Source organism: Ips typographus, linkage group LG2 (assembly GCF_016097725.1).
Source record: "Ips typographus isolate SLU linkage group LG2, UJ_Ityp_2.0, whole genome shotgun sequence".
In the NCBI taxonomy this organism is placed as follows: Eukaryota; Metazoa; Arthropoda; class Insecta; order Coleoptera; family Curculionidae; genus Ips; species Ips typographus.
The window spans coordinates 13,756,746-13,783,598 of record NC_138423.1 but is presented as its reverse complement, the minus strand read 5'-3'; the positions used below and the strand labels follow the sequence as shown (position 1 = coordinate 13,783,598).

General features: G+C 33.7%; 2 protein-coding genes and 1 long non-coding RNA gene across 4 annotated transcripts; 1 reads left to right on the top strand and 2 right to left on the bottom strand.

Moving 5' to 3' along the window:
- The first annotated feature begins 4,218 nt into the window (after positions 1 to 4,218).
- LOC145740613 (xylulose kinase) lies at positions 4,219 to 14,279 on the top strand. Its single transcript, XM_081996217.1, has 10 exons — positions 4,219 to 4,492; positions 9,809 to 9,941; positions 10,074 to 10,177; positions 10,231 to 10,410; positions 11,725 to 11,826; positions 11,888 to 12,173; positions 12,231 to 12,491; positions 12,541 to 12,711; positions 12,769 to 12,866; positions 13,765 to 14,279. Exons 1-10 carry the CDS (start codon positions 4,445 to 4,447, stop codon positions 13,969 to 13,971), a joined length of 1,590 nt encoding a protein of 529 aa, XP_081852343.1. The 5' UTR covers positions 4,219 to 4,444; the 3' UTR covers positions 13,972 to 14,279.
- Sf3a1 (splicing factor 3a subunit 1) lies at positions 14,078 to 26,851 on the bottom strand. Of its 2 annotated transcripts, XM_081996212.1 has the most exons (16): positions 26,833 to 26,851; positions 25,903 to 26,020; positions 23,773 to 23,937; positions 23,538 to 23,706; positions 23,324 to 23,483; positions 20,933 to 21,086; positions 20,617 to 20,813; positions 20,366 to 20,564; positions 20,155 to 20,309; positions 18,441 to 18,552; positions 18,254 to 18,390; positions 18,080 to 18,196; positions 17,881 to 18,019; positions 15,569 to 15,744; positions 14,445 to 14,618; positions 14,078 to 14,383 (listed from the first exon to the last, which is right to left on the bottom strand). In XM_081996212.1, exons 2-16 carry the CDS (start codon positions 25,994 to 25,996, stop codon positions 14,282 to 14,284), a joined length of 2,250 nt encoding a protein of 749 aa, XP_081852338.1. In that variant the 5' UTR covers positions 25,997 to 26,020; positions 26,833 to 26,851; the 3' UTR covers positions 14,078 to 14,281. The 2 variants fall into 2 exon arrangements, with proteins under 2 accessions (XP_081852338.1, XP_081852337.1); XM_081996211.1 differs by lacking the exon at positions 26,833 to 26,851 and having other exon boundaries at positions 25,903 to 26,146.
- Positions 18,606 to 19,839, bottom strand: LOC145725075 (uncharacterized). Its single transcript, XR_014177163.1, has 3 exons — positions 19,557 to 19,839; positions 18,980 to 19,506; positions 18,606 to 18,760 (listed from the first exon to the last, which is right to left on the bottom strand). It is a non-coding gene; the product is annotated as an uncharacterized LOC145725075 (long non-coding RNA).
- Positions 26,852 to 26,853: the final 2 nt, after the last annotated feature.

Here is a 26,853-nt window from a genome sequence, read left to right as displayed (position 1 = left end):
TGGTAGTTTATTTACTTACATGCCCATGACCTATGCTAAATACAATTACAACAAACTAAGCTATAAAAGAGAAACAACAAAAAGGAAGGAGGACCAAACTCTCTTAAAGAAAAGTGATCCTAGTGAAAGCAATGTACCACTACACACACACCCTACAACACTCTGAGTACGAACTACATAAATTTAGTCTAATATTTGAACATTCATCTGTAGATTCCTGATCTGTCTCCTAAACTGTACCGCAAGAATAATCCAGCTCAGGTTTTCCGTTTGCCAGAGATAAAACTCTAGTCAGAAAAGAATTTGCGCCGTAGTTCGTTCTGTGTGGAACGGAACATGGAATAAATCGTTTAGTCGAGTGGTTTTGGATGGTCTTCTTCTTCTCCCCGCCGGTATTTATCCACTCCTGGATGTAGGCCTCTTCCAAATCCCTCCACGCCTTTCTATTTCTAGCAGTCCGGGTCCAATTCCTTACTGCAACGTTCTGGATATCGTCTCGCCATCGTCTCTGGGGACTACCAATGCTCCGTTAGGTCTCCCTTGGGCGCCAAACTAGTATTCTATGTACCCACCTGTGGTCGTCCTGCCTTGCCACATGACCAGCCTATCTCCATTTCAGTTGTGCCACAAGCCTTAGAACATCTGTCACTTTAGTTCTTCTACGAATTTCCTATCATAGCTCTCTCCATTGCTCGTTGGGTGGTTTGCAGTTTATTGGCAAATTTGCGGGTAATTACCATTGTCTCTAGTCCATATGTGAGAACCGGCATCACGCAGGCATTAAAAACTCTCTCCTTTTAAAATTTATAGGAAATTTACTAGATTTAAGGATAAATCCTGGTTTTGGTTTTGTATGGTACATGTAATGAAATATCTGAGAGTAGGTCAGGACAAATAATGGCTTTATAATCTTGTAAAGTAGGGTTAAATCATGCTCATTTCTTCTGTTTGACAATGTATCAATCCTCAGAATTGACTGGACGAGTGAAATCTACGTAGTGGTAGCGACAATTGGTGGGGAAGTCAGCTGGTCCACCAAGTGAGAACTTTCCAGACAATGTATCTTAAGAATTTTCTCTGGACCCGCTCAATATCTCTCACATGACAATAATAAGTCGGACTCCAGACGCCCGAACGGTACTCTAAATGAGGTCTAACCAGGAAGAAGTAAAGGAGCTTGACAAAATCCAGTGATCGAAAATCCGAAGTATATCGCTTAATAAATGCGAGCATTTTCAATGATTTCCTCGGTATGTGAGAAAAATGAGAAGTAAAACTACATGCCGGATCCAGAATCACTCCCAGATCCATGTCGGAGCTAACAATTTTAAGTCTTGATGAGATCACCACATAAGTATAGTCAGTAGGTAATGTAATGTCATAGAACAACATTTACCAGCATTCATCTTCATTATTCCATTGCGGTCATACCATCGACCGAGGCGATCCAGATCTTCCTGGATTAGATCACACTCGTCATGAGAACTAACTTTCGAGTACAGTTTAAGATCATCTGCAAACAGCAGAAATTTACAATTCTTAAAACAGGATGAGATATCATTTATATAGTGTTGAAAAGAAGCGGACCCAGATGGGAACCTTGCGGTACACCCGACAGCACGTCAATGGTTTTGGATCTGAAATTATTTATACGGATCGTCGGTGAAAATAGTCGCCGATCCACTGTAAGAATGAGCCATCAAGACCCAAACTCTTCAACTTATCAACCAAAAGTGAGTGATTTACTTTGTCGAAAGCTTTAGAAAAGTCAGTATATATCGACTTGACCTACCAAGGCGAAATCCACATTGTTGGTCGATTATAGACGGCTCCAAAATCCGAGTAATCTGTTTGGTTACAAGATTCTCGAAAACGTTTGGGATCGCGCTCAAAATACTTATCGGCTTGTAATTATCTATTAAAGTTCTGTCGCCAGATTTGAAGATCGGAGTTTCAGATGAAGATTTCCAGCACTCCGGAAAGCTGCTAACCCTGAGTGGATTAATAAAGATTATAAATAACGGCCTGGACATAACAAATGGACAATTCTTCAGTAGAGCTGGGGGCAGCCCATCTGGACCGAGACCCTTGTTTGGATTCAAACTGCATAGGTGTTCGAATATTTCCGATATTGACAATGACAAGGCATTAAGGTGGACAAAATTCAGGGATGCCCTACTGCCCCTATCTGTTTCAAAATGGGTAAGTGTCAATTTACAAATTTAAACTGACCAAATAATTTCCAAATGCTCCGAAATAGTCTAAAAAATGTAAAAACATTCCAAAACACTATACAAGCTTCAAAATGCCTTGCAAAAGCTTACAAAATAGTCTAGAAGCTTCCAAAAGCTTTTAGAACAGTCGAAAAGCTTCCAAACGCTTTTCAACTTATCTATAGAAGCTCTCAAAATATTTCAACACAGTCTAAAAGCTTTCATATGCTTCTAGAGCAGTTTAACAGATTCCTAAAGTTTCTAGACTGGTCTACAAAGTTTTAAATGCCCTAAGAACAGTCCAGAACCTTTAGTGCTCTTTAAACTGCAATCACTTTCTAAATGCTCCTAAAGTAGTCTAAAAAGGCCATTTTAACTAATTATGACATGGAAAACACGAATCTGGTGTCCGTTTTGCTGTAACTGCCGCCATTTAGTCACTGACTTTGAAATTAGGACATTTTTAACAGTTTTCAAGACATGGCACCCTTAAAAATTATATTTTGACAAATGACACTTTACGTCACATTTCTACTATTAACCTATACTAACTAAGGCAGTTAAAGACAATTTTCAAAATTCAAAAATTTTCCAAAGCATTTATAGGGTAACCCCCTTTAAAAATGTCAAAACAAAAAAAAACACTACAGAAACTCCAAAATGCTTCTCAAGCAGTCGAAAGTCTTCCAAAACATTCTAGAACTTTCCAAAAGATTTTAAAAAAATTCAAGTCAGTCTAAAAGCTGTCCGTATGCTTTTAAAACAGTTTAAAATCTTCTAAAAGTTGCTAGAACCGTCTACAAGGTTTCAAATCCCTTAAAAGCAGTCCAGAACCTTCAATGCTCCTAAAGTAGTCTGAAAAGATGCAGAAACACCAAAATGCTTCTAAAACAGTCGGAAGCCTTTCAAAACAATCTAGAATGCTCTACAACTAGTCCAGATGCACCCAAAAGATATCAAAACCGTCTAAAAGCTTCAAAAGAATTCTACCGTCTAAGAATTTCCAAATGCCTCTAAAGCATTCACTGCACCTTCAATATGCTCTTTAAGTAGTTGAAAAGAGTCTAAAATTTTTCGTATGCTTCTAAAGCAGTTTAAAAGCTTTAAAAAATTTGTAGAACTCACAAAAAGTAAAAATATTTGCATCTTTGAAAGAGTTTTGTTCTTTTTTACAGATTTTTATGCTTTCTTGAGGAAAATAATTTTGCTTATTAAGTGCTTTTTTCATGATATTAGTGCTTTTTAATCCGGACTCTAGTAAAGACGTACCTAATGATTTTTACGCACATCAATCTGCAATGTTTGTTAATCACCAGGTTTTCATGGCGAAAATAATAACTTAGCGTCCTTCTAAGGATTTCAATTCTCTTTTACGGCCCTTAGGACGGGTGGTAAAAATTTACAAAAAGGCCCGGTAGGCGCGTAAGGGCGGTAAAATAAAAATAAACCATACTACGCAAATATACAGACGTAATCTACGACATGGACGTAACTTCTACTTTCAGCCCGTGATACGTAAATATCAACTTTCAACTCTATTTTGCACCATGTTTTTGTAAAATACCAGGTGTGTTTACAAATTAAGTGTAAAAAGTATAGAACATCGTTCGGAAAGCTTTTCCATACCTTAAAAATGCACTCAACTTTAGAATACCAGATTAGAATACATTTGTAAAGTAGTTTTACATACTTGCAATTTTTCAGAAATATGAAGTTCAAAATTAACAGAGTTGCTGTAAAAAAAATACAAATATAGTAAAAGATTCATTTGTAGTAAGTGTAATCACAATTTTTTTTTTAATTCTAACTTTAAGCGAGTTGTTGCGTTTAAGCGCCAAAAATGTGTGTTATATTGAAGACTATATTAACTGATAACATGTGGGGAGATAAACCAGAATAAAACTCCTTGAACTATCTTAACCTGGTCTATGACGGTTTATTCGATAGCGTTCGAGGATTTCCGTCGAAAAAACAGGAGAAAGCCAACGATAACCTCTCCACACGCCGCATTCATTCACTTTATTTTGTTACGGAATGCTTAAATGCTGCTACGTGCTACGTATAGTCGGCGTGTACAGTTCGGAACCGTTTTATTGAACTTATTTACCTTCCTCAGTTATGCGAAGTTAATTTTATTGTCCCGGTTAAATTAGTTTAAACATTCTTGATATTGAGCCTCCAAATCCTGCTCTCATAAGTGTCACTACTGTCAAAATTGTCAAGGACCTAAAATGAGCGAGGAGAGGACATTTCTGGGCATTGACTTGAGCACCCAACAGGTAGGTTTTTTGTTTATAGTACGTGCGCTCCGTATGATGATGCAGTCGCGATTACTCACTCTGTATCATCTCAATCAGCTGATTTTCAGTTTTGATTTGTCTGAGGTTTCTTAAATGAGAGAGATAGAAGAGGTATTGGCGGTTGGTAGGGGTAAAATAAAACCATGGAGAATCAATAATAGTTTTGTACAGAGTGATCTAAGTCACTTGTATTTCAGCATCAAATTAATACAATAATTTTACAATAAAAGTCACCGCTAGTCTTATATTATTTCTTTACTACTTTTGGATGCCTTTTGATTTTGTGTTTTATTTTTATTGTCTAATTTTCTTAAAAACTGTATTGTTAGTATAATTTCGGACTTTATACAGGGTGTCCCTGAAATTACTGTAGAAAGCTTAACCACAAATTTCTTGGCCAAAAATAAGGCGATCTAGGCAGACTCTTACATAAGTAACCAGCGCAATGTAAATAAAGTGGCACCCAAAAAGGAAGCCGTTTACGCTTCAAGGGCTTCCTAATGTATTTCGGCCCTTCGGGCGCTTCAGTTGTAGGTAAACTCTAAGAGATGGCGCTAGTCATTGCAGACATAGTTTCCAACTTTTGCACTATTTCCTATAATCCGCTTTCTTTTGCTATGCCATCTGAACTGCGTAAGAAAGCTTGATTTTTTCAAATAAATTTGAGTTAAATTACTCGTATTTTGAAAACTAAACAAGATAAGAATTTCTGGTTTGAGGTATCGATAATAAAGATTCTATTTATTTTAAAAGTCACAGGACTCTTTTTAAACGTCAAAACAGAATCCTGAGGGTCACGTGACCGTTTTTTTAGTTTTAAACTGATACACTAAATCACGTATCTATTTGTAAGATTAAAATGTCATTTTTAACGTCACGTGACAGTTTTTATGTATAGACTATTTTTTTTCAAATCGCGTGACTTTTTTAACGTCAAAACAGATTCTGAAGGTCACGTGACTCTTTGAAGACTAAAAATGGAATTTATAATGTCATTTAAAGGATCACGTAATCGTTTTTCAGTTTAAACTGATATTTTTAAAAAGACACGTGACCCTCTTTACAGTGCAAATGGCCACGTGACAATTTTCAATTATTTTAACGTCAAAACGAAATCTTAAAGGTCACGTGACTGTTTTAGATGTCAAAGTATTATTTGAAGAGTCACCTGATTCCTTATAATGTGCAAATGGTAACGTGACGATTTTCAAAAATAAAATATATTTTTAAAGGTCACGTGACTCTTTTTACAGTTCATAAAGTCGCATAACGATTTTCAATAATCAACCATTTTTTAAGAGTCACGTGACTCTTTTTTTAGTGTCAAACCGAAATCCTGAAGGTCACGTGACTGTAAATAGCGAAATAATGTTTAAAGGGTCACGTGACCGTTTTTCAGTTTGAACTGAGATTTTTTAAATTACGTGACTCCTTTTAATGTGCAAATGGTCACGTGACGATTTTCAATATTCAAATTTAATTTTCAGTCCACTTGACTCTTTTTTAACTTCAAAACGGATCCTAAAGGTCACGTGACTCTTTTAAGATTAAAAATGGATTTTATAATGTCACATGACAGTTTTGAATGTCAAAATGTTATTTAAAGGATCACATGCTCGTTTTTCAGTGATATTTTTAAAGACACACGTTACTCATCTCTTTATAATGCATTTTCAATTAAAAACGTGTTCACGTCAAACCGGAATCCTAAAGGTAACGTGACTGTTTTAGATGTTAAAAATATTATTTGAAAAGTCACGTGACTCGTTTTTTACAGTTCATAAAGTCGCATGACGATTTTCAATAGTCAAATTTTATTTTTAAAGGTCACGTGACGCTTATTTAATGCCAAAACGGAACCCTGAAGATCACGTGACTGTAAATGACAAAATATTATTTGACGGGTCATGTGACTATTTTCAATAATTAAATTTAATTTTAAAGATTACGTGACCGTTTTCTAGTTTTAAACTCTTAAATCTCGTGACTCATTTTAAGGTACAAATGGTCACGTGACTGTTTTAAGATTAAACATGGAATTCATAATGTATTAAGTATAAAATACCCCCCTTGATAAATATTAAAAATAAACTAATAACAAATAACTACACTAAAAATACACCGAAGTGAAACACAATAATTAAAGAAAACACACACAAAATCTGTTATTTTTTGTCTAGAAACAAAACAAAAAATGTGATTGGTCAACTAGACAACGCCGCATTACAACAGTCAAAAGATCGAAGTTGCTGCGTCTGGCTTTAAAATTACGCGAAAATCCGTTTAGTGGTGCCATCTCACGCTGCTTACTTAAATACATTTCAGTTCCATTGCCACTGTTTGCCTATACTTATCAATTTAGTCTAAGCTCTTACCTATATCCAAAGTTGCTTAATTTTGCCGCTACAGGGCGCCGAATTTCTCAAATTAATATCAATTTTTCGAAATAATTTATAATCGCGCTTATTTTCACTAGATTTGGGACCAACAATTACTACATAAATTGGCATGTTTTGACCGAAACGAACTATTTTTTCAATAAGAGGAAATAATAAAAATTACTTGTGTATCGTTAATAAAAGTTTGTATTTGCTACCAGCTGACTTTGTTTTGAAATTTTGTTGCTTCTTGCAAAATTATTGTCAAACATACGGTTTTCCTAAAAAAATACAATACTAGCAGCAGCAAAAAAGCGTCACGTGTTAAAAATAGTTACGTAACCATTCCCGTTGTAAAAAGAGTCACATGCTTATAAAAACATCAGTTTAAACTGAAAAACAATTACGTGACACTTTATTAACAATATTTTGACATTTAAAACGGTCACATGATCTCCAGGATCCATTTTGACGTTAAAAAAGTGTCACACGAGATCTTGAATCAAAAAATTTCACATTAAAAAGAAACATAATATGTGACTTTAAAAGTATAGCTCAAACTGGAAGACGGTCACGTGACCCTTCGGATTCCGTTTTGAGGTGAAAAAAGTCTCACGTCACCGTTTCAACTTAAAAGTACTCACGTGACTTTAAAAAATATGTACGATCCTTCAAATATATTTTGAGATTTAAAACGGTCACTCTTTTGTAAACTAACTTTGTTATTTAAAGAGCTACAAAAAAGTTTAAATAAGGGTGCTTTTAATTGTACCAGAGTACCAGCAGCCCTCATCTATCTTAATGGGTTTTGTCTTAAGAACTGAGAATAACTTATTCTTTGTTCTAAATAAATGAAGACACCATTTACATTTTTTCAAAGAGAATTTTCATGTTCTTGGTACATCTGCAAGTTGTTGTAAGTCATCTTTAGTAGCTTTAATGATTTATTTTGTTCCAGGTCCTAAAAAAAATTAATTACAACAAATAGAACAAATATCATTATAGTTCAAATTTGATTAGAATAAGCCACTAGCCTAATGGATTTTGCCATAGGAAATGAAAAATAGTTTGACACCATTATGGACCCAAATAGCAGAGCTTTTGATAAAAAAACGTTTTATTCTTTTACAATGCAGAGTTAAATACAAAAGCTGTATTAATTTTAAATATCAAAAAGATTTTTAAAACAAAGACATATTTTTTCTAAATATAATTATTATTAGTTTTTTCGCAAAACTTTGACTACCCTAATAATAAAGTGAATAAAAAATTTACTTTGTCTTATAATTTTTGAAAAACCGTTTCCTATTGAAGATAAAAAGTGTGAGCAGGTTACACAATAAACTATAGTAATTTTGGACGCATTCCAATGGAGCGAGTAAAGAGAAATTCGCTTCGTGATCGCTCCATGGAGAATCAGAATCAGAAAATCGCTCTGTGATCGCCCCATGGAGAGTTAATACAAATGCGGCCTTTTGTTATTGTCTCAACTTAGTTGTCAAGCACCAAAAATTCAATTTCAAGCCTTGATTTTCGAAATTTATTCTAATTGGTTAGTTTTGGTGGGTACCCAAAATATCAATTTTTTCTATGGTTCTGTAAGATGTTTAAACTAATCACCAAAAGTGAGAGTGGCACTTGTACTTGATTAATCAATGTTACGACTTGATTTTTACGTTTTTAGTAGTCTTGTTCTTTTATATCAACGTAAAAAATTAAATTCCAATGTCTTACTTACAAAGTTTAATTTTTTTGTATAAAATAATTTAAAAATTGTAATAAGACTGAACTGGACATAAATTCATAATCTACCTTAAAGTCAGTATAATGAAGCTAAAATTTTATTTTATAACTTATATTTGAAAAATAACTTTTTGGGACACCACTGCAATTCATAATTATTAACTTCTTATATTAAAATAAATAACATTGTCAAGTTCCAAAACCAAATATTATTTAACTTTTAAGAGATTTTAATTTATTTATGTATAATTCTACATTTGTTATTTTCTATTTATGTTTTCATAAATTTTCCATGTGGGTTTTATTAAATTTTTTTTAATTTTAAATTTTCATTATGCATCGTTATTTTTTTGCGTGACAAAATTTTTGCGATTATCCACTTTCCTATACATGTAGAATAGTTAATTAAAAATATTTAAACAAGACCTGATTTGATACCAAAACACATCATATTTTGAAATTTCAGTAATATGCATACGCAATACGGATAAGCCATATCATTATGCTGTAAAGATATTGCGAAATAAACAAGGCCAGTTTTTTTCACAATTTTTACTTTGTGATAATAAAAGACGTCAATACAAAATATATAACTATAGTCAAAATTTTACCCTTTGAGAATGACGTCAAGCAGGTGAAAAAACACGCATGTCTGGAATTAGATCACAAATTTTAACCTACAAATGCTTTGAAAAATGAGTGATTATGAGAGTTTCAGTTGACATCTGGAAACTGTTTCTTATCCTACTTGAAAAAAAGCAGCAAATTTAGAATTAGCATTTGGGCCTTCTCATTGTAGCGCAGCATTTTTATACCTTTGATATTCGTTTAAATCAAAGTGACAGTAAATGTCAACGTTTTTAATTTGACAGGACGACAAAATTAACAACGTGCCTTTTTTGCTAAAATTGTTTATTTCATATGTTTGATATGCGAGAAACAAAGATGTAAAAAGATGACGTCATTCTCAAAAGGTAAAAATCCAACTATAAATAATCTTTTCACATGTTTTATTGTTAATATTTCAAAAAAAGAGTGCTGAATATACAAAGTAAGACAAATAGGAGCATCAAAATATTAATATGGAAATTATCACATATTATTATCACATAATTTCCATTAGGTGCTTTAAAGTTACAGGTCATTTTGACTATAAAACTAACTATTTTTTCAGCTTAAAGCTGCGATTGTTAAAGATAACTTTGAGATCCTGCACCAAGCCGTTGTTATCTTTGATACTGATCTACCCGAATTTCGAACACAAGGCGGCTCTATTATAGACAAACATGATCCAGATTACATTACAGGTAATATGATTGAATTCCAATCAACTTTATTTTCATGCTGACTTCCTGTTGTCAAACAAACTTTAGAAATATGTCATCGTACTTTAATTTGATTTTCTGTATAGATCTATATACTAACAAGAAAATTTTTAGCACCGGTACTGATGTGGGTTAAAGCTTTCGATATTCTAATGGATAGACTTACAGTGGATGGAGCAGACTTTGGGCAAATAGCCGCTATCAGCGGCTCCGCTCAGGTATACAGACAATTATTAGTAAACAAACAGAAAAAAAAGATTAACAATTTTAGCAACACGGTTCCGTGTACTGGCAAAAGGGGGCGCAGGAAACATTGAAAAAATTGGATTCCAGTCAGTTTCTGCACGAACAATTGTCTCACAGTTTTTCAGTGACTAATAGTCCGATATGGATGGATTCGAGCACCACCAAACAATGTAGAGAACTAGAAGATGCAGTAGGAGGCCCAAAGGTAATGATTTTCTATTTAAGTTAAAATTAAGTTATATGAAGGTAGAGAAAATGTGTTAACAAAAACATATATAAAATTTTTATGCTTCATCTTGTAGGTGAAAGGTTGCAATTCACATGCAAAATTTTATAAAGAAACTAAATGTATAGTATACGGGACACGGGTCATAAAATAGTTCCCAAAATTTGTTAGCATTAATAAATTATAGGAACGCTGTTCCACTGTTGCACCTTTTTTGGGTCATTGTCATTAATCGTCATTCAGCCCAGCTGCGTCCACTGCTAAACATAGGCCTCCCGTAGTCCAATCCAACATCTTCGATCCTGTGCTGCATTCATCCAATTTGGCTCTATTCTTTTAATATCGTCGGTCCATCTTGTTGGTGGACGACCTCTGTTTCGAAAGGCCTCTTGTCGCGGTCTCCACTCCAGAATAGCCTTGTCCATCGTCCGTCCGTCATTCTCGCCACATGTCCGGCCCAGTTTCACTTTAACATTGTTATGCGGTCAAAGTCTGATGTTAGGAACTCTGTCTCTCAATGATATGCCCAGCATTGCTCTCTCCATGGCTCACTTTAGACAGGTTGGAATGTCCTACTTTAGAATGTTGCTTAGCTTTCCAAAAGCTGCCCAACTTAAGCCCATTCTCCCATCTCCCGGGTTTGATTGTCTCTCTGCCTATAAGAATTTCATGTCCCAGATATTTATATGAGACTATACTTGTTCAATATGACTTGAAACCAGAGAAATTCGTTCACTCACTACCAAGTTGGTCATAAACTGGGTCTAACTAAAGTTGATTTATTGTTTGTTGTTGATTTAAACCTTCCATTTCCGAAGCATCATTCAATCGCCTGAGCATCTCCCTCGCCTCGTCAATTCTGTCTGTAACCAAAACAATATCGTCCGCAAATCTCAGGTGGTTTAGTCCCATATCCTCAAAATCGATCTTTTTAAACATGTATTCCAATAGGTTCGTAAAAAGTTTAGGAGATATAACATCGCCCTCTCTCACACCTCTTTCAATGGGAAAATCTTCCGTATAATCATGCAGTTTCATGCAAGCCTTGGCATTTTCATAGACGTTTTTAATGATATTAACGTATCTGTAGTCTATACGGCATTCTGCTAGTGCGTACAGCATTTGTTGTTGATTTACCATATCAAATGCTTTTTTGTTTTTACAAATACTAATAATTGAAAGGAGCAAGGTATCAGTCCATAATTATAAAACCGATTAGATATATTTATTTTTTTATTAGATTGCAAAGAACAGATCAATTATAATTGTATCTCATTATATTTATATTATTAGGAGCTGGCAAGGATAACAGGATCAAGGGCCTATGAAAGATTTACAGGATCGCAAATTGCAAAAATATTCCAAACCCGGCCTGAAGCCTACAGAAACACAGAGGTAACATTGACAAGCACAATTAAAATTTTTGACAACTGGTGTATACTGTTTTGGATTCCAGCGAATTTCTGTCATAAGTAGCTTCGTGGCCAGTATATTTTTGGGTGAAATTGCTCCGATAGACTTAACCGACGGGTCCGGTATGAACCTAATGGATATAAGAACCAAAAATTGGCACCAGCCACTATTGGACGCTTGCGCTCCAAATTTACGCGAAAAACTTGGAGATCCAGTCCCGTCAGTTACCAATCTAGGACCAATTTCATCATATTTTATTGAACGATATCACTTTTCACCCGACTGTCGGATAGTTGCGTGTATTGGTGATAATGCTGGATCTTTAGTTGGTAATAATCCAACTTTTGGGTGATGCATTTTTTACTAAAAATGACGACAATTTCAAGCTATGGCACTGTCAGAAGGTTGGCTGGCGGTTAGTCTCGGAACCAGCGACACAGCTTTCTTGTGGTTGATCGAACCCAAACTGGTACTAGACGGGCATGTTTTTTGCAATCCTGTCGATAAAAACGCTTATATGGCACTTTTATGCTTCAAAAACGGCTCTCTAACCAGACAACGAATTCGTGATGCTTGTGCCGAAGGCTCTTGGGATATTTTCAATCAATTGTTAGAAAGCACACCTAGAGGAAACTTTGGAAACATGGGTACGAAGATCAATACGGTTTATCAATAATTTAAATGTTGTTTGTTTAGGCTTATACTTTGATGTCCACGAAATTTTGCCATTCCTTAAGGGGGATTTTAGATACAATAAAACTCAAAAAGTGTCAAAATTCTCGAGTTTGGAGGTGGAAGTACGAGCGTGCGTTGAGGGACAGTTTATAGCCATGAGATCGTACGCTGAAGAGTTTGGATTTAATATTGGTGAGTTATATTAAAACCTAGACAATTAGTCACTAGAGTTAATTCTTGAACAAACAGGAAAAGGAACCAAAATACTTGCAACTGGTGGAGCTTCCCAAAACAAAGCCGTTTTGCAAGTACTATCTGATGTGTTCAATTCTCCGGTTTATGTTCAGGTAAGACCGACTAATCTGATTGATTTAACACAACAGATTGGTTACCTTTTTAAACCATTGGGATCTCGGAAAATTCGTACTTCCGAAGATATCCGAAAAAAACTGAAAATTAGATTTTTTGTACACACCTCATAGCGTTGAAAAATAAAAAACTAGATTACTGACATAACGTGGGATAACCCAAAAAAAACTTTGAGAAAATTTTTGAATTTTGCCAGGAAAGTTTCATTTGTGCTCAAATTTGGTGTTTTTTAAAAGCCAAGATCAATCTAATTTACACTAAGGCCTAGTTGTCCAACAGTGGTTCAACGGTTCAAAACGTCACATTGACCGCAGTGCATTTCATATAGAAAACTTCAACTACCAGTCGTAGAGTTCAACTGAACCGGTCTCAGAACTGTGATTGAATGATGATTAAAATTATAAAAAACTGTAGCAGGCAATTTTCAAAATGATCTGCCTTTCTCTAGGAAACATAAAACTAAATACGTTGATTTGTGACTTTTCATTAAAAATCATTTTAATTAAAAGTAGCGCAGACCAAATAATCGCGTCTGACTGATACTGTCAAGTAATGTTCATAAAACTTCTCATTAATACAAATTTAATGAATTTTTCATCATTTATGAAGCAAATTATAAGTTGTCATACATCACTAAAATCAGAATCAAAGGCACTATTTTGACGTCTAAATATCTAATATGTCACCTATAAGAAAAAAAGTTTTGAGATGTCTCTTCATATAAGGTTAGAAATAAATAAAAACAAAAAAATGAAATTTTCCGTTTTTTTCGAAATTGCACATCTTTGCCCCAATTTAAACTTTTATTATCCAAAAATCCAATGGTGAAAGGTTAAATTTGAGTTACCCTGTATAGTAATTCGGAATGTCATTTAGGCTGCCGCAAATTCAGCGATGTTAGGATCTGCAATTCACGCTAAACACGGTCTACTCGGAAGCAACTACAACGAAATAATGTCCTCATTTCCGAGTCCGCATAAAATATGCGAGCCGTATCCGGACGCTGAAGACATTTACGCGCCTATGACCCAAAGATATCGGAAAATAGTTGCGGAACTGCTGAACGAAGTTGCCAGTCAGTGACACTTAACATTTTCATGAAAAATTACAGGCTGTGGAAGATGGAGATAAAGCAGAGGAACCGAGGATCTCGGTTGGTTTGCTAGGGTTTAGAAAGACTAACCTATAGTAGGTTCGATTGCATTTATTATCATTCCAATTAAATTTAAAGATTATTATTTTAGAGGGTATAACTTGAACAGAATATTTACCAAAAGTGTCTTGCATTTTATAACTTTGATACTGATTACAACGATAAAGTAGCTTAATTTTCATGTAGATAATAATTAGCAACTAAATATTCTATTAATATACTTACAAAACCCACAAAACTTTACTTCTTTCTACCACCTCTTTCCTTGATTTGAAGAGTGATAACAGCTCCCGGCGTTATGTTATAATAACCAAGTGTGTTTTGATCTTTGAAGAACATTCCCTGAAAAGAAAATCAAAGACACTCATCAAGAAATTACTTTCAATTTATAATAAATGCGTACGTCGAAGAAAAGCTTCTGTTTTGCCGGTGGCATAGTAAGTTCCTCTTGGATTTTGGCTTTCAAACTGCCCACGCTTTCTGTTAACGAAAGTGTGTAGGACAACACTTGACCGTTGAGTTTCCATTCCGGTTTCTCTGGCATTACCGGTAATGCGACCTTGATGCTTACCGGACCCTGTAAGAAAATGTATATTATATTACGTCAAAACGACATCCATGTAAACTTAAATTTGAAGCATCAGGACAGGTACTCATTTTGTTATCAAAGCATTTGTAATGTTTGCAAAATTTTTGTTTTATTGCAAATGCATCGAGAAAAAGACCCAATGCGGCATTGCCAAACTTACGAGACTGGAAAGTAACACTTCGAATGCATATTATAAATAGACAAATAGTAGGAAAATACAGAGACCGATAATACAGTGTTGTCAATTCAATTATGTTTTCCAAAATTAGTGAGTAATTAATACAGAAACGCATGTAGCATTCTTGCCACAAATGACCGGAATATTTTTTTTTATCAGAGTCTTTTCATTAGTAATAAGAGTAGATGAATGTTTGTACTTTTTGTCAGCGGAATATTGACTTGAATACTGTAAATTTATATAATATGCATTTGAAGTGTTATTTTCAAGTCTCGTAGGTTTGGCAATGCCGCATTGGATCTGTTTAATGATGCCTGAAGGCAAAATGTAAATAAAGGACTCTATATTTAGTTAAAACTCTATGGTATATCTATATTTTAAGCCCCTACCTGAAAATCTACGCAAATAAACATATCTCCATTATTACTCAAAGTTAGTTACTCATTAGATCTCAAAATCCTCAACTCAGGGTCTCCTAAACATGCTTAAACCAGCTTCTCTCACTCTCAATACCTCAAAAGTTTAATTAAAACAGTAAAAATCACCTTTCTGCAAATGCAATTCAAAATGTACACAAACACGGTTCTGACATTAAATGACACATTTGAAAGTAAAATCATATTTTTCAATTTTGGTTTGTTTTTTTATAACATTGACAACGCCGCCCATTTTCACCTTGATGACGTGCAACTAAAGTTATAATAATTAGGGTGCACATAAATTAATAAATTAGATAAAACACATAATGTATAGCACTTACCGGATTTCTGGCTACAAATATCTCTTCCGGAATAAGAGAGTCTTCGTTGCGCAATTTCTTACTGGAGGGTTCATCCTCGGCTGGTCCGTCGTTTGGATGTTTGACCGGTATGGGTACAGTGGGCGCCATTGGCGGAGGTATGGGAGTTACAAAACTCGCCATAGGTGGAGCTGGCACTACAAATTATTATTATTTTTCTCTAAAGCTGATTTTTTTTATCACACCAACATGTATAGTTTTAATAATTAAAAGATCACTGTCAAAAAGTTAATAACGGATTATTCAAAATACTAATATTTTCTTCAGGCATGAAGATGTCAGTATTAAAAAAATGGTTTCAGCGTGATTCGTCAATAAATCAACTCCCAAACTAATTTAATATCCAAAATTCAAAATAAAGCCAGCAATTTACCAGCAGTGTTTTAATAATCGATTCTACATCGAAAAATAGCGCCAGTTCGACCATATTTCAAAAACGCTTCGTTAAAGAAATACAGAATGTTAAAGTTTTAATTTTTTTAATTTTTTTTCATATACAGGGTGATTCCAAAGTTGGTGCTTTCCTTTCACCTGCGAATAGGGCTTCAAAGAATAAGTTTTTTTTTCCTTTGACGCTTTTTCGAAATATGAACAATAACGAAGATACAGGGTATATACTATCGACATTTTATAACATTTTTTATCATCTTTTCAACGATATATAGAAAATCTAGATTGGAGAGCAAATTACAGCGTCACAAGGGTTCAAACCTGGCAACATCGCTGCAAACTCACAAAAGTGACACAATTTTCGAATTGAAATTTCTCAAAAACTGAAAAAGTTAGAACATTCACTCAACCAACATTTTGTAAAATTTTTCATCCTCTTTTTAATAATATATAGAAAATGTAGATTGGAGTGAAAATTACAGCGTCACAAGGCTTCAAACCTGGCAACATCGCTGCAAACTCACAAATAGTGATTCAATTTTTGAATTAGAATATTTCAAAAATTAAGAAAAATTGTTCAACCACCATTTTGTAGCATTTTTTATTCTATTACCAATGATATATAGAAAATCTGGATTGGATGGCAAACTATGGCGTCAGAAGGGTTTAAACTTGGCAACAACGCTGCGAACTCACAAAAAGTGACACAATTTCTTAATTGATATATCTAAAAAAACTGAAACAGTTAGAAAATTGGTTCAAACTCCATTTTGTAGCCTTTTACATTTTCTTTCCAGCGGTATATAAAAAATCTAGATTGGAGTGCAAATTACAACTTCACAAGCCTTCAAACCTAGCAACAACGCTGCAAACTCGCAAAAAGTAACCCAAATTTAGGAATTGAAATATCTCAAAAACTCAAAAAGTTAGAAAATTCGTTCAACCGACATTTTGTAGCATTTTTCATCCTCTTTTCAACGATATAAAAAAAGTCTATATTGGAGTGCAAATTACAGCTTCACAAGGCTTCAAACCTGGCAACATCGCTGCAAACTCACAAAAAGTGTCTCAATTTTTGAATTAAAATATCTCAAAAACTAAAAAAGTTAGAAAAAATAAAATAAAGTTGTTAATGTATGTTGATAGGAAATAACCTCTCAGTTAGTTGAAATTAAGTTAAAGTTATTTTTTATTTTCGTTTTTTCAGTAAAACCTTGACACCCTGTATCTTCGTTATTGTTCATATTTCGAAAAAGCTTCAAAGGAAAAAAAACCTCATTTTTTGAAGCCCTATTCGCAGGTGAAAGGAAAGCCCCAACTTTGGAGTCACCCTGTATATTTTAAAATTTTTGAGATATTTAGCTCAAATATGGACACTACGTATCTTATCATGCCCTTACACCATGGGATATGCCAACTTTTTGCAAAACTCTACAAAGTTTGGTATCTGGGCCCCTTTTATCCTTCTACAAACATTTTTTGATGCCCCAATGATTTTTTTTTACAAAAGATTCAAATTTTCAGTTCAATTTAGAAACTTTTTGCCTCCTTAACAGAAAAAATTATCAGAAAAAACACCCCAATTTCTCAATGAAATTCAGATGTTTTTTCTGAAAATAAAAAATGCAATTTGCTTGAAAACGGTTACCGATACGAAAGAAATAAATTATGATACAAAAAAGTTTCTAAATTGAAGGATTTTAAATTTTTAGAATTAGTTTTTTACAATTTTGTTAGAACATCTGTAGAGACCTCTGTTATCACAAAAGTTCCAAAAACTTGATTTTCCTCTAGTTTTCAACTGCTTTAATACCCACTTAACTCTAGCCATCTTCTTTACTTTGAACAATCAGTACAAATACTGAAGGAAAGTAATTACTCACTCATTAAGGGTGGACGCATGGGAGGCATGGGCGGACCCGACATCATCATTATCGGGGGCTGAGGAGTCAATATAGACTGCTGTACTGACAAAGTAATCGGTTGCGGAGGAGCGGTCTGAGCTATTACAGTTTTCTGGGGCTGAAATAACAAAAAATTGTGACACGTGTGTCAGAAAAAAGGTCTGAAACGGTAAATTACTTGAGGAGGGCCAGGAGGTTGTTTGATCACTGGCGCCTGGGAAACCTTCAATTTAGTTCCCTGCACGTTTTTAGGACCAATTTTTTCTTTCTCCTCGTCGGGAAGTAGTCCTTTTACCTGTTAAAACAAGAATTATTTGGTTCTTGCAAATAAAGCGACAGGAAAATAAGGTACTTTATGAATTTGATGAATCTGTTCTTCAAGAGTGATATTAGCCCTGGCAGCTCGAGTGGCTGCTTCAACGCTGGAAGTGTGACCGTCCCAAGTAACCTTCTCGTCTTTTCGGGTTTCTTCCTCTCCAATCTTTTTACCTAATTACAAGTTTTGGGTAAAATTAGTCTCTTCTCTCCTATGAACTTACCAATTGCTGTTTCTTCATCTCCCACACCAAAAATATCGGTACGACGTTCAGCCAACAACTTCAAACTAGCTTCGATAGCGGTACCATGTGCGTACACAGTATCTTGATTCATCTAGAAAAAAATATAAAACTGTGTATAATTTTTTCTAGAAACACGAAAGTCTTATACTGTTCTCGCGGACTGAGTTTACTCGTGCGTCATCCCCCTGTGATTTAGAAGTAGACATGCATTATTGACTTCATCCTTGTCTATTGTTCACTTTCAGAAAGGGTAAATATCTAGGTGAATGTCTTCCAAAAAAAACATTTACTGATTAGCGCTTCTATTTCAGTCATTGTCAGTTTGACAACCATCGAAATTTATTTGATTTGTTTACTATGAATTCTTTTCCGTTTCTTTGTGTTGTTAATCATTTATAAAGTTTTCTATTTACCACACCACCACAGTTTATTTAAGAGCTATTGTTTCTACGCTTTTAACATTCTGTAAGTACTTTCATAATATTATTATTAATATTTTTATTTTTTTTTATGTCGACTGTCACGATCTAACCAAAATTGGCACAATTACTAACCTGTTTTGCAAAAAAGTGGGAGTGTCTATTATGGTTTTTATTTAGCCATTTGGTTTTTCCTAAATTCGGAATTACTTACTGTTACAGTATTTTTTTAGAAAATGCCTAGAAAAATTCTCCACAGACAAGCCCGGCAGTTAATTCTTAACCTTTGTGAATATTTTAAATTGGAAAAAACCAATAGAGGACCTTTAGAAGCTTTATCATCTGTTCAGGAAGAAAATAAGAAATTTTAAGACCTTACTTATTCTTACTGATATATTATTTTGATAATAGAAGGTTGCAGCTGCTTTGAAAATTTCCCGCAAAACTGTTTATTCGATTCGGAAAAAGCTACTACATCTTATGATTTTCTCACCTAGAAAACGTAAATTGAGATGTTATCGACGGGCCAAGATCACTGATTTATCTGAAAGCATTAAAACGGATGTTCGAAATACATTATATGATATGTACAACGATAGTATGTTAATAATAGTAAAATATATCTACTTTTGTAAGAAACATCTATTAACATTTCATTGTTTCCAGAGACTTGAACAAATTTCTTGAAACATATTAATAATAAAGTCATAGAAAAAATAAAATAAGTGTCTAAAATGTTTTCCAGCGGGTTTAAAATAAAATAAGTGGATTGCAACCTGAAAATGAGATATGAGATACTACAGCATCACTCAGAATGTCTCATTGAATTTTTAATTTGTTATATTTATTTTAGAGATACATGTAACCATCCAGAACCTAAATCAAGAGCTAAAAGTTAAAGAAATACTACATATTGGTGATACATCTCTGCGAATTTTGGTAAATAAATTAGGTTTCAAATTTAGACGAAATTCTATCATTCCAAACGGAGACTAAATAAAAAATGTTATTTCGGTCAAGATATTTTTGATTTGCTTTGGTATAAGGTTGTTTTAGTGCAAATTTGCAGCCAAAGATCTCTACTTTTTGACTGACAATACACGCAAAATTTTAAACGTGACGAAGCTTTAGACACGCACTTTTCTATAATATGAACACAACAGGTTTGTTGACGAAAACTTGATTTGATTTATATGATTATAAATGACGTAGCCTTCGTGACGCACGGGTAAACTCACTCCGCGAGAACAGTAAGTGTATTTTTCAACACTTACCTTGTCAGTGACATGCTTGTCTCTTTGCTCCACCCAACGTGGATCCAACAAACCAATTCGCATGTGCTCTTGAACCTTGCTAGCCGGAATTTTCTCGCCAGTTATAGGCGACACCAAATAATCATCTCCCACAGTGGGCCTGGACACTTTTGGTGCTAAAAAGATTCAGAATATTTCAAATAAACTATTTTAATTTGATTAGAGATCTTACTTTGCTTAGGATCGTATTTTTTTACCAAAACTTTGTCAGGGATTGGCGGCATAGGAGGCTGTATAGGCGGTTGTTCTCTTTGCGAATCGTCTGGTTCCTCATCCGAACTTTCCTCGTCCATGTCTTGTACTTGATTGTTGTCTTTAGTTCCTTTGCGCATGGACGCTGTTCTGTCTTCCATATGGCTAAGGCCAGACTCCTTAAAAATGCTTTTTAGTTAATATCGAGTCAACTAAAAAGTACTCGCTTACCTCCGCCCCTCCGTCTTCTTCATCACTTTCCAGTTGCATTTCAATGTCTTCACCATCTTCAATTCTTTCCTGGATTAACAATCTGGCGCCCACTTCTTCAGGTGTGGTAGGCGGAGGAAAGTTTCCAATTTCAAATGATTGGTAGTCGACAGTTTCAACCACCACAAAGTCATGCCAATCAATTTGTGCATAAGCAACTAAAACACGTTCCATTTTAATACTGGTTGGAGTTAGTGTGCAACATGTTAAAAATTGTTGGATTAATCACTCCAACTGAGCTTAAATCCTTCAATATTTTTAACAACCGACAACTTACTTCTTTCTCTTTCCAAGATCTCCTCTTCTTTAGCCTTTTGTGCTTCCATATATTTTTGATACTCAGCCCTGTATTTGACCAATTCTACAACTGTTTGGATGCTCTTTACTTCGTCTCTCAATTTCTGCTGCATTGTTTTCGGTGGAATCAGAACCTTGATAAAGAAAAGCCATTAGCTTATTAATCCAAAAACGAGGGGTTAGTCACTAAGGAGATTTTGCGTTCCAACGGGAGGAGATCTGGGAAAATTCGGGGAAATCTGAGGATATTTGGGAAGATTCGGGGAAATCCGAAGGAATTTGAGGATATTTTGAGGAAATCCGGGAAGATTCTGAGGATATTATGACATGAATAATTGCGCTTTTGCCATGTACTTTTGTTTTACCTTTTTTTGTAAAAATGTCACTAACCGTTGACATAGTAGAACAAAATGTATGGTATCTTTCAGCCCATTGTTTGACAGAACGGAGATAATTAGAAAAAATGTATCTAGGACCAAGACATTTCCAAGATCCCTATGATTGGTCACCTTGAAAGTTCCCACCCGGTAAAATACGAGAAAATTGCAATTGTCACGTGTTCGTCAACTTTCGTGAATCGGACTGTACTTCTTGCAATGCCAATTTTTTTACTCCTAAATCGTGCCTCAAATCGAAAAAACTTACGTTACCGCGCACGTCACTGGTTGAGTAAAAGTCAAATTTTTGAATCTCTCAATACCTACACATTGTAGATATTGCAAAGCAGTTTTCTCGACATTTTCTAACAAATCACAACTTTGTTTGTTACAAGTTATACTTAAATCAAACTATTTTTTGATCTCAGATTTATAATACTCCTGTGACTAGTAATTTAATTTGACATACAACAATAAACCTTAAAAAAGTAGAATAAATTTCTGGGGAGATTTTTTGGCGATTAAGGAGATCTAAGGATATTTGAAAAGATCTGGGAAAAACGGGGAGATTTTTGAGGATATTTGAAGATATCGGGGGAGATCTGAGTAAATCTAAGGAGATTTGGGGAGATTTTTTCGGGAAGGCAATCTTTTGACCCAAATAATGGGCAATGAGTAACCCCTCGTCCAAAAACAACTGGCAACACTTGCCAGTTGAGTTAAAAAAAAATTGGAAAGAAGTTTTATCCATGTCAGTGTTCCAAAAAAAAGTTATAAATTAATCATTTAATTTCTTTTTTATTTGTGGGAACAATAAGTCGTTCTTTGCACTATGATACTAAATTTAAAGAAAAAGTCTTCAAGGATAGTACTCGCGATGGTACTTTTATAAAGAATTTGTTGAAGTAAAGTAAGCTCGCAGAAAAGATCGATACAGCATAATTTTTGGCAATTTTTAACGGCCTGTATTTCCAAAATGTATTTAATAAATAAAAAAGATTTTCAAATACCTCCCTTTTGCCGTTTTGTAGAATTAGAACCAGAGATCTCATATTGTCTCACAGTGATTACTTCACAAAGTAAAGAGAAACGTCCTGCAAATTCCTTGAATTTGATTTGACAGTTGGAATAGTTTTAGAACATTTTTTTTATGTCAATAAATTTCGGGATAAATTTGGAGGTTTGTCAAATTTCGGTCTACAAAAGAAATTACGGGACGTCTTCGAAACAGACGTACTTTTTTATAAATTACTCTGTATCTCCGATCTTGGAAATAGTATGACTAACTTTAATGAGATAAATCAACACTAAATGTGTACTGCTTGTAAAATCAGTAAGTACGTACAATTGAGGTTAATACAACATTTCTTTAGTTTTGCACAAAATGGATAAACCTTAATGGAGTTATACGACAATAATTACCGAAAGTTTACACGTTAGCCTGTATTGCAGGAATACTGAATTGAATATCAACCAAGTTGATTAAATCACATGAGAGAGGATGTTTTGAAATTATCTGAGCTGTCAAATGCACTATAGGTCAAAATTCAAGAAAGTAGCAGCACATTGTTCTTCACTCTGTATATCTGTGAAGAAATCACTTTGAGCCAAAACGAATAACGGTCATAATTCTAGAAGAAACAGCTTTTTAAATTTTCTTTTTGTTGCAAGTATGCTTATTTTTATTCATGATGCTAAATTTGCTTTGTTTCCTGCTTGTTTATTACAATAATAGTTGGATCCTACTGACTAGATTTTATAGAAAATATAGTGATAAAATGTGTCCAATAAATCCCCTGTAGTATGCAATTCAAGTGCATCCTAAGATAAAAAAAAATAAAAACTTTAAAATAATGAAATAATAAAGTTTTGACATTTGAGAATAGATTTTTGCCTCATACAACATTTAAACAACAACAAACCACTTTTGTTATTATACTCTACACCAAAAATATTGCAGTTTAAAAGTCTTCATTTAGATTGTAATATCTTACCTTAGTATATTGCTCTAACAGCTTTGTAAAGTATTGAAACAAGGAATGTTGTGGTCTCAAAAAATCAAACTGAAAATTCCTTTGTTCCCTGTTCATCAACTGAGTCAAAAAAGCTCGACCATTCCTAGCCACAAACTGTGCTGTAAGCTTTACAATATCCCTGAAATTAAATTCTTTACAGTTAGTTCAATAATCTTTTATCAACCAGTCTTACAAATCCAAAGCAGATATTGATGGGGGATCTGCAATAAATTCAAAATCAGCTGGAGGATCTTTAGGCACAAATGGTTGTTCCACTTGCTTAAGAATTTCATGTTGTTTTTGCTGTTGGCTTAGTGAAACTGTCAACTTGGAAATGCCTTGAGATAGTGTAGGTTCTTGAGCTGCAGTTCATAAAAATTCCACCAATTAATAAACTAACGAGTTTTTAAAACAAGTATGTTACTAACCTTTTCCTTCTTTGAACTCACCAACTTTGTGTTGGTAATAAGCATGGTATGGATCACCAGAATTCAAGAAATTAAACTTAGGATTGCCCAATTCATTTTGACGAATTCGTGCTTCGAATTCGGGACCGTTCCTAGCGACAAAACTTGCGGTCTTGTCGACAATGTCTTAGAAACTGTCAGGAAAAGTGTTTATCTAAATTGTTTGACCCACTGCTCTAAATACAAATTGACTATTCTAAGCATAAAAATTAACGGTAAAGGTTTAACAAGATTGTCTTTTAAAATTTAGTGTTAATGCAGGAAATTGTGTTTACATTAATTCAAAAATGGGTATGTTACTGTCACAGGATAACCTTGGTGAAGCCAACCCCATTTTATAAAGAAGAATATTTCTTCATTTTTTTTTGACAAATATATTGTCAGTTTAAGATCAAATCATAAAATAAATTTCACTAAACATGCATTGTTTATTCTCTCTTTAATTGATTGATTAGAACCTATCAAAGATGACAAAGTGTTATTAAAATTGTCCTTATTTTGGGGTTTGAAGTTTGACATGCCAGAACAGAACATCAGGAATGTCAAATACCTACTTTTCATCTCTTTAACTTCATTAAAAAAATTAACTATCTTGCTTAAGAGTCTCTTCAACATTTCAACACCTTATTTGCTTTCAACATTTTTTTTTGTTTATTCCAGAAACAAGGTATTGGTTTACATAAGACAATACATGTACACAATTTGTTTGTACTAGAAATCTTAAAACTACAAGATTGATAATTGGTGATTTTGTAGTGAAAATATAGTGTATGGCAGTTTTACTGCAACTAAATTTGGAGATTGGTTGTTTTGTAAAAAATAAAGAATTGATCCAATAAGTGCTTAAACTTGATTTCTGCTTTATAGCTTTGGCACATGAACAAAAATTAAAATTTAACAAAAAACAACTTCTAAAGAAATGCTCAATGATCTTAAATTACAAATTTTTAAAATTCTTCTAGAACCTGACATATTTCCTCATTATCAATGCCATTCTGAAATTGCTGCTTGATTGTTCTTGACAAATGTTTTAAGTGGGATTATTCTCTATTTTGTCACATTGAAGAGCAAATTGTTGCTCTAGTAGTGTTTTAAAACATTCTTTGAAATGAAAACTTCTTTCAAATGAAGGTTAGATTTCTATTTCTTAAATACAACAAAAATTTACTTGTATTTCAGTTTGAATGTCAAATCAAAAAAAAAATAATATATTAATAAAAAAAAATATAATAACCAAAAATTGAGATTGGCAGTTTTGCTGACACCATCTGCAATACTAGTGCATTTCCATACTATTCTAATAACATTTGATACACTAGTTTTGAACTAAACTTACATATAGAGAATGCTATAAGTACTAATATGCCCACTTCAGATTCTAATACTACAACCTAACTATAATAAACTGGTGTACCTATTACTGAATCATTAAACTTATTTTAGACTTTGGATATTTTTAAATAAATACATATTGCAAAAAAAATTGTTGCATTTTCTATATAAGTTAGCAAAAAACATAGCAAAAAAGTGTAAATAATAAAAGTTGTAGAAAATTTCATTCTCTACAAGATTGTATTAGGGTGTTTTTGTACTTAAAGGTCTCTTTAAGGAGTTACAAGGCAAAAAGTGACTGGGTGCATCAAACCACTTTTGGAAGGAATAATTTGATGAAGAGTGAATAGAGATGAATTTTGATGCCTAAAATGTAGATAAGGACTCTTAGTGATTCTCTCCACAACAGAAGAACAAAACTGAACAGATATTTAATTTGACCCCACATTGGCACAAGTAAATTAAAAAAAAATGGATTTTTGACTCAGGGCCATATTATGCACCAACAGTCATTAAGTTTATAATGTGAAATGTGACTTTTTTGCAGTACATGCTATTGAACATTCAGTTATTCACAGTCTAAAGTAAAATTAAACATACAAATTGAATGGTGGTGCATTAACCAAGCACATTGCATATAAACTGAATTAAAGCAAAAATATTAACAGAAACTCTTTCTTACCCATAAGAGTCCTGCTTTTTGTCCTATTTATAACTTTAAACACTTAAAATGTAATAAATCTCTAGAGCAAAGGATACTTCTAACCTCAGGTGGAGGGTAGATGATCCCTACCACAGGGTTGGTGGTAACAGCCTCCTCAGTACCATTTGTGGTCACTTCTAGCGGTGGCATGTTAGCGTTTTATTAAATCCCTTACTAGAAATTATCAATTATTGATAATAATTATGTAGGGCATTACTTTACAAAATTAAACACAATAAATATTAAATTTAATTGAATATACACAAGCTTGAAATGGAGATGAACAATGGACAGAAATGACAATTGACAAGTGGCAATAGACGATTATGGCAAGATTGACAAGTGCTAGCTGTCAATCATCAAACCAATACTTTTTCTCTTCTTATTTAATTTAACTAGCTAATCGCAGCGTGCATACTTTAAAAAATAATTTTTCTGAGTTATTTTTAAGTTTTTAACCACCAGACGCTTAAATTTTTACTGTTTTCTTTTAGTGTAAGAAAACAAAATTGTTTGCGAGAAAAAAGCGATGCGGTGCGTGACGTCGTAGCGGATGCTGGTACGTACACGCTCTCTGTCTTTAACTATTGATTAGTGGATATAAAACGTATAAAATATTAGGCACTGATAATTAAAGGGCGTATTTTGATCATTATCTGGAGTTTTAAGCTGTAGTCAACATTGTAAAAAACTATAATTACATACATACTTTGTCCACTTAAACCAGATTTAAATTTCATTTTAATTTTTGACGTGCAAGATGCAAGGTGAAGTAATGTAATGTAAGTATAATATTAGTTATTAAAGAATCAAAACTTATAGCTATTCTACTACTTTCATTTATAAATTATAAAATGGTATGGTAATTAGAAATCATCAAAATACATTTTAATTAAATACGTAGAATATGTAAAGAAATTACAATATTATTTCTATTTTGCATTTAAGTCACTCACAGTCCAATAATTATTTTGGTAGTTACTTACATCACTATTAAACATCGTGTT

Excerpts from the sequence above, each read along its gene's own strand:
- LOC145740613 (XM_081996217.1), top strand. The coding sequence starts at position 4,445 with ATGAGCGAGGAGAGGACATTTCTGGGCATTGACTTGAGCACCCAACAG. Across the intron at positions 10,178-10,230 it reads CTATCAGCGGCTCCGCTCAG|CAACACGGTTCCGTGTACTG; the intron begins GTATACAGACAA and ends TAACAATTTTAG. Across the intron at positions 10,411-11,724 it reads ATGCAGTAGGAGGCCCAAAG|GAGCTGGCAAGGATAACAGG; the intron begins GTAATGATTTTC and ends TTATATTATTAG.
- Sf3a1 (XM_081996212.1), bottom strand. The coding sequence starts at position 25,996 with ATGCCACCGCTAGAAGTGACCACAAATGGTACTGAGGAGGCTGTTACC. Across the intron at positions 20,814-20,932 it reads GATCTTGGAAAGAGAAAGAA|TTGCTTATGCACAAATTGAT; the intron begins GTAAGTTGTCGG and ends AACGTGTTTTAG. Across the intron at positions 18,553-20,154 it reads ACAAGCATGTCACTGACAAG|ATGAATCAAGATACTGTGTA; the intron begins GTAAGTGTTGAA and ends ATTTTTTTCTAG.